General features: G+C 42.6%; 3 protein-coding genes across 4 annotated transcripts; 1 reads left to right on the top strand and 2 right to left on the bottom strand.

The window, feature by feature from the left end:
* Positions 1-985: 985 nt before the first annotated feature.
* Positions 986-4,775, bottom strand: LOC311338891 (ubiquitin-conjugating enzyme E2 C-like). The gene is made up of 7 exons (XM_084464237.1): positions 4,746-4,775; positions 4,208-4,322; positions 3,706-3,733; positions 3,198-3,284; positions 2,271-2,475; positions 1,341-1,400; positions 986-1,142 (listed from the first exon to the last, which is right to left on the bottom strand). Exons 2-7 carry the CDS (start codon positions 4,306-4,308, stop codon positions 1,105-1,107), a joined length of 519 nt encoding a protein of 172 aa, XP_084320363.1. The 5' UTR covers positions 4,309-4,322; positions 4,746-4,775; the 3' UTR covers positions 986-1,104.
* A 173-nt stretch (positions 4,776-4,948) lies between these two features.
* On the top strand, positions 4,949-7,206 carry polr2j (RNA polymerase II subunit J). Of its 2 annotated transcripts, XR_014633185.1 has the most exons (4): positions 4,949-5,199; positions 5,866-5,974; positions 6,448-6,621; positions 7,115-7,206. XR_014633185.1 is itself a non-coding variant. In XM_084464238.1 (3 exons), exons 1-3 carry the CDS (start codon positions 5,057-5,059, stop codon positions 6,547-6,549), a joined length of 354 nt encoding a protein of 117 aa, XP_084320364.1. In that variant the 5' UTR covers positions 4,949-5,056; the 3' UTR covers positions 6,550-6,668. The 2 variants fall into 2 exon arrangements, 1 of the variants encoding a protein (XP_084320364.1); XM_084464238.1 differs by lacking the exon at positions 7,115-7,206 and having other exon boundaries at positions 6,448-6,668.
* On the bottom strand, positions 7,116-11,434 carry LOC311338890 (deoxynucleotidyltransferase terminal-interacting protein 1-like). Its single transcript, XM_084464236.1, has 14 exons — positions 11,144-11,434; positions 10,444-10,506; positions 10,201-10,274; positions 9,802-9,898; positions 9,409-9,507; positions 8,959-9,024; positions 8,827-8,883; positions 8,592-8,653; positions 8,316-8,361; positions 8,092-8,150; positions 7,779-7,839; positions 7,557-7,628; positions 7,389-7,444; positions 7,116-7,257 (listed from the first exon to the last, which is right to left on the bottom strand). Exons 2-14 carry the CDS (start codon positions 10,492-10,494, stop codon positions 7,149-7,151), a joined length of 909 nt encoding a protein of 302 aa, XP_084320362.1. The 5' UTR covers positions 10,495-10,506; positions 11,144-11,434; the 3' UTR covers positions 7,116-7,148.
* Between the last annotated feature and the right edge of the window lie 568 nt (positions 11,435-12,002).

Raw genomic sequence — 12,002 nt, 5'->3', positions numbered from 1 at the left:
TGTAAAATGGATAGTGGTGCCGACTGTGTGCACATGAAGTAGCAACTATTTAACAATTATTAGAATAATTGTATTAGTATATATTACACGTGAACACTCCAAAAATAAACAAGATAACAATTTTGCCAAGATTTATTTGTTTTTATTAGCGGTTTATTTGTTTTTATTAGAGTGACGAGCGTCACACACGCTCCCCATTACGTCAGACTCAATAACAAACAAGCTACAAGACAACTCAAGTTTATCTTTTCAGGCAGCGACGGATCCGTCACAATCAGATCGCACGTTATACGCAGATCATGTTCTACCCCATGCGTCGGACACGCCCACTCTCTTCCGTCGACGGACGTGTACAGTGGGTATGAGGCGTTAGGAGGTTCACGTGTCGCATATACTAATTGTAAATACCACATGTATGCGACATGTATAAAGCACATGTCACCTACATGTATTTTAAATCTTTTACATTCTAGCGACATTTTAACTTTTAAATTGAGTGCTTCAGAGGTCACAAGACACTAGGTACTATCATGTTATAAATATCATTTTTAACAGCATCTCTGCACTCTTTCTGCAATCACATATCCTGCCCCAATGATCGAGAATATTTCCCCCCAAAACCATTGGTGCCACACGTAAATAATATTTGATCCTTACAAATAGTTAAAAATGATCATAAAAGCATCACAATAGAATAGAATTATAGAGCAGGTCAGTAAGTGGTCTCCAAGAGGATTCATTTTTTTCTGGCTCCTGACTGTCTCATTTGGACTTGTTTTGATTGGACTTTAACCTCTTTAAGGAGTTCTCTCGTCCATTAGAAACAAACTTGACGACGCTTAGAGAATAACAGCCTGGACGTCCGGGCTTTCCCATCATACAGCGATATGCAATGACATTCTTTAATGATATAATTGTATTAATAATTATATATAATAATAAATCTATCGGTAATCAAACAACATCAGGGGTGTGGTAGAACAAACTAATCTTTATTGACACAGGGCAAACAAACATAAAAATATTGTACAAGCGCATACACACACACACACACACACACACTGCACACACTGCACACACTCAGACAGGATGAGACGAGACGGTTCAGCTCTGGAAGGACGAGTTCACGTGGGCTTTGAACGCTGAAACGAGAGACATTCATTCAGCTTTATAGAGTAGTTTAATACAATTACATTCAGGGCATTTAGCAGACGCTTTAATCCAAAGTAGTAGTTCACCAGACTAGAGCTCATTAGTCGTTACCTAGAGCTCATTAGTTGTTCACCAGACTAGAGCTCATTAGTAGTTCCAGAGAACTCTGGCAGTAATTTATGACTCACCCTCCTGGTTGTCCCATAGTTCCGCAGCGGCCACGTTCAGAGGACTGTCGTTGTTGGGCTCTGCGAAGAGACAGATTAAAGCGATTAACCAATCGCAGACTTGTGACCAACCTGTTCAGCGTGCATCCGAGGGGCAGCCTGCTAACGGTAATGCATGTGGATCAAAAAACCAAACACAGGCTCTTTGCTTAGGCAAAACGTTATTGAACACCCGCGGTTACTCCGTGGTGTTACCTCCTAGCAGTGAGTGTATGGACTAGTGTTACCTCAGTGACTGTATGGACTAGTGTTGACTGTATGGACTAGTGTTACCTCAGTGACTGTATGGACTAGTGTTGACTGTATGGACTAGTGTTACCTCAGTGACTGTATGGACTAGTGTTGACTGTATGGACTAGTGTTACCTCAGTGACTGTATGGACTAGTGTTGACTGTATGGACTAGTGTTACCTCAGTGACTGTATGGACTAGTGTTACCTCAGTGACTGTATGGACTAGTGTTGACTGTATGGACTAGTGTTACCTCAGTGACTGTATGGACTAGTGTTACCTCAGTGACTGTATGGACTAGTGTTGACTGTATGGACTAGTGTTACCTCAGTGACTGTATGGACTAGTGTTGACTGTATGGACTAGTGTTACCGCAGTGACTGTATGGACTAGTGTTACCTCCTAGCAGCGATTGTATGGACTAGTGTTACCTCAGTGACTGTATGGACTAGTGTTGACTGTATGGACTAGTGTTACCTCCTAGCAGCGACTGTATGGACTAGTGTTACCTCAGTGACTGTACGGACTAGTGTTGACTGTATGGACTAGTGTTACCTCAGCGACTGTATGGACTAGTGTTGACTGTATGGACTAGTGTTACCTCTGTGACTGTATGGACTAGTGTTACCTCCTAGCAGCGACTGTATGGACTAGTGTTACCTCCTAGCAGCGACTGTATGGACAGCAGGATGGACCTGACGTCGTACAGCGCCGACCACTTGTCCTTCAGGATGTCCAGGCAGATGAAGCCCTGCTCGTCCACGTTGGGGTGGAAGCAGGATGTGACAAACTTGACCCGCGGCGCCTTGTAGGGGTAACCGCTGGGGAACTCCAGGGACAGCTTGTAGCGCAGCCCCTCGTACACCTGGAGCACAACACCGCCGGTTAGCACGGGTTACAGCTAGGTACAGCACATCACCACTAGTTAGCATGAGTTACAACTAAGTACAGCACATCACCACTCGTTAGTGCAGGTTACAGCAAGGTACAGCTCATCACCACTAGTTAGTGCACATAACCACTAGATAAAGAACATGACCAGTAGTTACCACTAGATACAGCCAATTGCCGCTTGTTACAGCACATCCCACTAGATGCAGCACACCACTAGTGAAAACACGTTACCACCACTAGTAACCCCTCATTAGCACTAGGCATATTACCAGTTCACCATCACCTACGGTGGGGCATGTTACAAGTATAATATCTACTACAATATACAATGCATTATGGTACGTTACCAGTATAATATCTACTACAGTCTACAATGCATTGTGGTTCGTTACCAGTGTATTAACTACTACAATCTACAATGCATTATGGTAGGTTACCAGTATATCTACCTACTACAGTCTACAATGCATTATGGTACGTCACCAGTATAATCTACTAGTGTACAATGCATTATGGTATGTTACCAGTATAATATCTACTAGCGTACAATGCATTATGGTACGTTACCAGTATAATATCTATTAGTCTACAATGCATTGTAGTTCATTATCAGTATAATATCTACTAGTCTACAATGCATTATGGTATATTACCTGGGTATTAACTACAGTATTAATTCATATGAAGGCCTACCGTTCCTACGGCTCCGTCGATGGTTCCGATCCACTTGAAGAGGTTGTCAGACTCCGGGAAAGCCGAGATTCCCTTATCACCCGACATCTGAATACACGTGATCCAACATCAGTTCATCTGAATTCACATGCTCCAACATCAGTTAATCTGAATTCACGTGACCCTACATCAGTTCATCTGAATTCACATGATCCAACATCAGTCCAAATATCAAACATCTTTGCCACGGTTCATGTCAAGGAATGATTTAATACTTTCACTTCTTCAACTGAAAATACCCCGGTTACCTTTAGTCATTTACACGCGATAATTAGCAAATTACACCTACTAACTAACAGAGCTAACTAGGCTTCTCCTCTGCAATGAAACATAATGAATGTTTCAAAGATAATTCAAGTTATATATTTATTTCTACCAAGCAGATTAAGAATACAAACATATACATGTTAGTCACTAGGTTTACGTTATTAGGTTAATTTATGTTAGAATCCAAGAATCAGCCGTTTACCATAAGAGTCATCAGCTCCTGCTGTAATCTGCCAATGAAGAAGAAAAAAACACAATAAATACCAAAACCTCCTGGCCACAGCATATAAAACAATATCTAATAGAAAACATTTCAATATAAAAAAATCATAGACACCAGTGTGTTGTGTATAACTTCTTATACTATAGAAATATCATATGGTATACAACAGATTGTTTAATGATACAATTATGTTATGTATAATGTAATGTGTATCAGAATATTATATAATGTATCATATAATGTATATTAATATTTCATATGTATCAGTTAGTTGGATGTATAATGTAATGTATGTCAAATTACTATCCTGTCAGTATAATCACCACTAGTGTATAATGTATAATAATATACAATATGTATCGGTCTTATTACAGTATAATGTAATGTATGTCAGATTGATTTCATGTCAGTCTAATGTATGATCTGATGCGTTTTATAACAATTTGACGCTGTAACGCATTATGCATCGGAGGTTGGTTACCTCTTGGTCACCGAGCCTCGGGCTGCGCTGCCGCCAGCCTCGCTGCCCTTCAGGGCGGCTGTTGAGGCGGCGGCGGCCGGGTCCGTATTCTGGGAAGACATTTTACTGGAGGGATCTGAGGAGCACAGAGACTTTGAATCAGGACAGACTTGGACTATTAACATATTTTCAGCTCCATAAAGAACATAACTGGTGTCATGGGTTCAGCGTTAATATAAAAACATTAATTTGTCAAATACATATACGGCGGCGATGTTGTGGTCATTATATGGAAGTATATTCATTACATTGTTAGCTAACGTTAGTATATAAGTTAGTATAACACTAACTAACGTTACCCACTGATTTGCCCAGAGCTGAAACGTTACCAATACATTACCACTACCAGTAACTTTAAATTATATTAAAGATGATCTTTATGAGGACAATCGTTATATTCCGACCCTTAAGCATGATAACGCAGTGAATAGTTAGTAGTTAACATCAATATATCATGAGAATATAGTGAATAGTTAGCAGAAGTATTCGTAAAACTTACAGCTGGTTGATCGACGACGCAGTGCAGGATTCAAACACTTCTCTCTAGGACGAGAACCAATCAGCGATCGGGTTTTTAAACCTGATCCAGGTCTGATTGGTCAACTGGAAGCGTGCGCAACCACAACACAAGCGCCTCATTGGTCGGAGAAAGATCCCGGAATCGACTGCGTCACTGCCGTGCGCCGCGGTATAACACCGGAAGTCGTCACTGTTTGTGTACAGAATCTTACCGCGCCGTGCTTTCTCCCATCATCTCTATTAAAAAAAACTAATTAATTAATAAACATAATATAATTTCATAGCAATAAAATGAACGCGCCTCCAGCCTTCGAGTCGTTCCTCCTGTTCGAGGGCGAGAAGAAGATCACCATCACCAAGGACACCAAGGTGCCCAACGCCTGCCTCTTCACGCTCAACAAGGAGGACCACACGCTGGGCAACATCATCAGAGCGTAACTACCCCCTAACTAGTACCACTAGTCACTAGTACCACACGCTGGGCAACATCATCAGAACGTAACTACCCACTAACTAGTACCCCTAGTAAAACTAGCTAGCACCACACGCTGGGCAACATCATCAGAACGTAACTACCCCCTAACTAGTACCCCTAGTAAAACTAGCTAGCACCACACGCTGGGCAACATCATCAGAACGTAACTACCCCCTAACTAGTACCACTAGTCACTAGTACAACTAGCACCACACTGGGCAACATAATCAGAGCGTAACTACCCCCTAAATAGTACCACTAGTAAAACTAGCTAGCACCACACGCTGGGCAACATCAACAGAGCATACTCACTAGTTCAACTAGTACTACTCACCAGCATAACTTGTGCTACAATTAGCGCCATTCACTATAAAACTAGAACTACTCACCAGTAACTATCCTTCCTTGCTAGCTGAAGGTTAACAGCTGTATGCTAAACTAGGTTAGTTCTAATGTTATACTCGTGTTTAGAATACAAAGTCATGTGATTTGTATTGTTGATTAGTAAATTAATATCAATGCATGGGATTTATAACAATTGATGTGATTTGTATCGTGGATTCCCACAAGGCACGTCACAACCTATAGTATGTGAGTAATACTTAAGTTTGTTGTGTGTTCGCAGGCAGCTGCTGAAGGACCCTCAGGTTCTGTTTGCTGGTTATAAAGTCCCCCACCCCCTGGAGCACAAGATAGTGATCCGGGTTCAGACCACCCCGGACTACAGCCCTCAGGTAACTAACTAATAACTAGAACTATACCCCCTGATGGTCTCCAGGGTTCAGACCACAACCCCCAGTTAACTAGCTTACTACTAACTATAACTATACTACCCCCTAATAGTCACCAGGGTTCATGTAGCCATCCTAGAAAGCCCAGGTCAAGCATGATGAGTAACTGACCCGTCTGTGGCCTGGCTAAAGGGAAAGGTGCAGACTATTAACTGATGACTCCCACTAGTCTTAATAAGAGAGGAGTAATGACGAGTACAAATGGAGGTGGGACCTGTTGTCATGGGGATGAGACCTGTCAATGAGATGTGTAGTCATGGCGGTGAGTGAGACATGTTGTCATGGTTATATGACCTGTTTACATAGTGATTAAAACAGATAAGGATCAGGATGGCTCTTCGTTGCAACCTGGCTTGGGTGTTTACACGGCAGAGCGTTTTCCAGTGGTCATGTTAACAAACTGTGTGTGTGTGTAGGAGGCGTTCACCAACGCCATCACAGATCTGATCAGTGAGCTGTCTCTGCTGGAGGAGCGCTTCAGGGTCTCCATCAAGGACAAACAGGAGGGCATCGAGTGACCCCACTCCTCCTCCCTCCTCTTCCTCATCCTCCAAGCTCCTTCTCCTCATCCAACCTTCTCTCCCTCCAGTGTAAATATGGAACGATGTCCACTTTTCTAAATAAATATTAAATATCATCCTCCCTGTCTCTTATCTCTACATCTATTTATATATATATATATATATATATATATAACCTCTTCTTTAAACTCTTGTACATATATTTTTATTTTCTGCATATTTTTTTATATTCATATTTTATATAAATATATTTTTAAATGTGTATATATATTATTTATTTATTTATACAAAAAAATATATATATACACACATTTAAAAATACATTTATATTAAATAAATAAATAAATATAAATATATATATATATATATATAGTGTTTACCAGTGTAAATACGGCTGAACCATCAGTATAGGTCTAAATCCTTCCAGGACAAGTAGAAATACTACAGGTTTTAGATTAAAAAAAGTATTTAATACTAGAAAGGTGAGTAAACAATAAAACCTTAAAAACCACCGCATGACACGCCCCTCTTCACCACCACCCCCCCCCCCCCTGTCAGACAGGCTGTCAGAGGGCCACTGAGCATCTGATTGGCTGTCAGAGGGCCTCGGAGCGCTGGGCCTCCATGGCTCGCTGCATCTTCTCCACCATCCAGATAGGAACGGAGAACGGCTTCAGCTCCTCCATCCTTAAGTCTGGACACTCCCTGACACACACACAAACATACACATATTATACACACATAATATACAAACACACAAATGATATACACTCACACATACATGATATACAAACACAGACATCTCACTCACACACACACACACACACAAGCCTTACTTATAGTCGTCGCTGCGAGACAGGTCCTGGATGTCCTCTTCTATCAGCAGGTAGGCCTGGACACAAACACACCTGAGTGCACCGTAACACATACTCATAACCCCAGGGGGGTTTGGAATGGTCATGTCCTATTGTGATCATAGCTCATCCTGTTATCATCTTTCCTACCATCTTCCCTCCAGTAGCTCTCATGTGCTGTCTCTCAGCTAGCCAGTGTTTATCCTGAGCATCTGCAGCATACTGGGAACACATTACACACACATTACACATCCTATGTATGTACCACTGATACCACTATAACCATCAATTACTTAAACTTCACAGCATTAACTACTATAGCTATACACAATTCAAAAAAATAAATAAAAAGGTGTGTGTGTGTGTGTTTACCTTGAACAGGGCAGAGTGTTTGATGTAGATTCGTCCTCTGGTTCCTCCCATGCCCAACGCCCTGAAAAACACACCTCCTTTAGGATGCTTCCTAGGACCTTGGTGCCTAGCTAACCATCAGCATTAGGGTGCCTCCTAGGACCTTGGTGCTAGGAAGTAATATCTAGTAATAGCATCTGTAATACTGTCTAATCTGCACTACATCTAGTAAAAGTACCTCTAATACTGTATACTATGCACCTCATCTTGTATTACCTGTAATACTGTTTACTCATCACATTACCTCGAGTACTCTTCAAAAGGTTCTACTCACTTATTGGCACGTGAACCCAAGACGAATGTGCTGCCATCATTGAGTCTGTTGGGATCCCACTACAAAGATATATAGAAAAACATAATATATATAACAATACTACAAAGACATATAGAAATACATAAATAACAATACTACAAAGATATATAGCAATACATAAATAATAAAGACGTGTGTTTAGCGTGGCTGAACAGGGTGAGGGTTGTTTGGGAGGATGTTCTGACCTTGGGTCCTTCTCTTCTGACTGGCTCCGAAGTTTTGGGTTTAGAACTAAAACAAGAACAAGTGTTTATACCACAGTACTGTTAAACACTTGATTCTGATGGGCCAACGATGTTCCAAGTGTGTGCAATATTTCATCCTCTACTTTTTAACCTTTCTGAATCAATGCACTGTAAATCCAGGTGGCTTACCACCGCAAAAGTTTTTTTATATTTTTTTTATTGTGTTTATTGTGTAAATATGTTGGGGAAGAAGAGGTAAATACAGAGTCGACTCACGGTGCAGAGTAGGTCAAAGATCGGTCAAAGGCCGCCGCCGGAGCACAGGGGCGACCTTTCCTCTGGAGAACACAGCACAGGGTCATTAAAGGTCAGAGGTTACGGGTTAGATATTAACACATGTTAGAGGCTACAGATGACATGGTACAGGCAGGTAAGAGGTCACATGTTACAGGTAAGAGGTCACATGTTACAGGTTAGAGGTTACATGTTACAGGTTAGAGGTAAGAGGTACCTTCTTGGGAACGGGGCTCCCTCTGTGCGTGGAGTCGTCGTCAGTCTGTCTGGATCTCTGAGGAGAGAGGGACGGTGGGTGAGCCTACGAAAGTTGCAGCAGAAACAGTGGGTGGTGGTGGTGGTTCCTCACCTTCATGCTGGCCTCCACCCCGGGACGGGCCACCTTGGTCTCTGCCTCAGGGAACATCTGCTTGGCCTACAGACGGGAAACAGTCAGACAGAGACCAGTCGGATCAGAGGACCGCTCATACTGCAGACAGAGGACCAGTCGGATTAGAGGACCGCTCATACTGCAGACAGAGGACCAGTCAGATCAGAGAACCAATTAAACTGCAGACAGAAAACCAGTCATACAAAATCTAATCAAATCAGAAAACATGTCACATCAGAAAACTAGTCTAATTGAAGAAAGAGAACAGATCAGAGGACCAGTCATACTGCAGAATGGAAAACCAGTCATAACAGAGAACCAGTCCTAACAGAAAACCAGTCAGATTAGAGAACCAGTGAGACAGAAAACCAGCCAGATCAGAGAACCAGTCAGCTTGCTAGTTAACTGCTAGTTAGCCTGTAGCCTCACCTGCTCCAGCAGGTTCCTGCAGGTGTCTGTGATCAGGTGGTCTGTCTGGACGTCCTCCCCCACATTCTCCTTCACGTTCTCTGCTGCCTTGTCCAGGAACTGAGAAGATCAACATAACGACATGACAACATCAAACTACATCAACACGTCTGTTAGCGGGACCGGTGGGTTTTAAGACGCAATATCATGATGATAGATGATAGATACTTTTATTGATCCCCAAGGGGAAATTTAAGACAAGGGGAAATTCAAGATGAACCCCTCCAAGCAGGTAGACGTGTGTCCTCTATAAGTGCTTTGATTCTGATTCGTAGTATATCAGTTATAGGATGTGATTTGATTCATAAAATCATTGAAATCCTCATTGACTCATGAGAGTGTGAGTGTGGTCACCTGCTGATACTTCCTGAAGACGGCCATGATGTCATCGTTGAAGCTGGGCTGGAGCACCGCCCTCAGGAGGTCCATGGAGACCACAGGGTCTGTGAAGCTAACACACACACACACACACACACACACACACACACACCTCATCAGTAGGTCTCACCTCCATGACAACAGGACTCATTGTGGTGACCTTAGGTCTTATCACCATGACAACAGGTCTCAACATCATAGGGCCTCCTCGCCCTGACAACCGGTCTTAACATCATAGGGTCTCATCACCATGACAACAGGTCTCACTATCATGAGTTCTTTCACCATGACAACAGGTCTCACTATCATGAGTTCTATCACTGTGACAACAGGTCTCACTATCATGAGTTCTATCACCATGACAACAGGTCTCACCTCACCACCATGTGAGATCTTCTTCCTCTGCGCTGGACCTGCCGGTGTTTAATCATGAGGTTCCAGGGGTTCTGCTGGAGAACACACACACACACACACACACACACACAGTAATATAAGCACTAGAACATAACAACTTGGTAACCTCATCTACATGTTGTGGTTCTACCTGACGATTTGTCCCGTAGACGGAACTAACGTCATGTGACCAGTCGTCACGTGACGTGTATTCAGACTCCTTACCACGTCGGCCTCCGGCCAGTCCCGCCGTCCGTCTCCCCGGTGAGCTCCCATAGTACCGATCACCTGGAGAGGTGATGTCACAGTTAACCCGGATGTGTGATGTCACAGTTAACCAGGAGATGTGATGTTATAGTGCACATGAAGATGTGATGTCAGTTAACCAGGACTTGTAATAACATGAAGATTTGATATCATAGTTAACCCTGAGTTGTGATGTTATAGTGAACATGAAGATGTGATGTAAATTAACCAGTAGTTGTGATAACATGAAGATGTGATGTCATAGTTAACCCGTAGTTGTGATGTAATAGTGAACATGAAGATGTGATGTCACAGTTAACAGGAGTTGTGATGTGATAGTGAACATGAAGATGTGATGTCATAGTTAATCTGGAGTTGTGATAGCATGAAGATGTGATGTAATAGTGAACATGAAGATGTGATGTCACAGTTAACAGGAGTTGTGATGTGATAGTGAACATGAAGATGTGATGTCAAAGTTAACAGGAGTTGGGATGTGATAGTGAACATGAAGATGTGATGTCAAAGTTAATCTGGAGTTGTGATAGCATGAAGATGTGATGTCATAGTTAATCTGGAGTTGTGATAGCATGAAGATGTGATGTCATAGTTATTCTGGAGTTGTGATAACATGAAGATGTGTGGTCATAGTTAACCGGGAGATGCTGTGAGTTGTTACCTGGAGATGTGATGTTCGGATAGCAGCACCGACGCTAGCGAACCGAAGCTTCGTAGAAACTATCGCTGTCGAGCACACGGCTACTAGTTAGGTTAATGTTAGCCAAGGACAGGTTCTCTAGTTTGTATATGCTTCAGCATGCAGACCAAGAACTCTTAAAAAGTTGAGATAAAACGATTAATTTAATTGTTTCGATCGATGTTTTGACCCACTTCCTCGGTAGAAGCAGATCGTCGAGCACGCATGCGCAGAGAAGACGTGTGGGCGTGGCGAAGTCTGGCGCTCCCCGTACGCGCGGTCGGCCATGTTGGTGAGGTCAAACCACGAGTTGTTTACATTCATCTCACCTCCTAGTGTCATTCAATCTTTCCCAGTATATGTTAATCTTTCCCAGTGTATTTCGATCATTCCTGATATACCCCGTTCATGGACGTTTTTTTTGTCATCAAAATCATCCGATAGATATGGTCGGAGCATGCCACGGGATGCAAGTTAAAGGGGTTTGCACACTGACCAGACCATTGGTTCTTGTCGGCTGTTTTCGGGGAAAGTCAAGTCGGCCAACAGCTGCTGTTTGTTGGGGCCATTGGAGCCCCAATTACCCCCACACCCGTTCTTTAAATAGTGCACCAAATACTACCATGGGTCATGGGAATGAGGGACAAGTGTGCCCGTTCAGAGACCGCCATGTTATTGCATTGATTTGATAGTTAACGAGAGAACGTTCGTGAATGGATGAATTATTAAAATGCAGCAGACGCCAGGAAACCAGCTGCTGCTGCATAATGGGTCCTGGACCAGTAGAGGGCAGACCCCACACTGGGAATGGACCAGTAGGGGGTAGAGAAACATACTTCAC

Source organism: Micromesistius poutassou (assembly GCF_964030765.1).
Source record: "Micromesistius poutassou genome assembly, chromosome: 2".
NCBI lineage: Eukaryota > Metazoa > Chordata > Actinopteri > Gadiformes > Gadidae > Micromesistius > Micromesistius poutassou.
The sequence above is the reverse complement of the archived record's forward strand: the minus strand, read 5'-3'. Positions and strand labels throughout refer to the sequence as shown.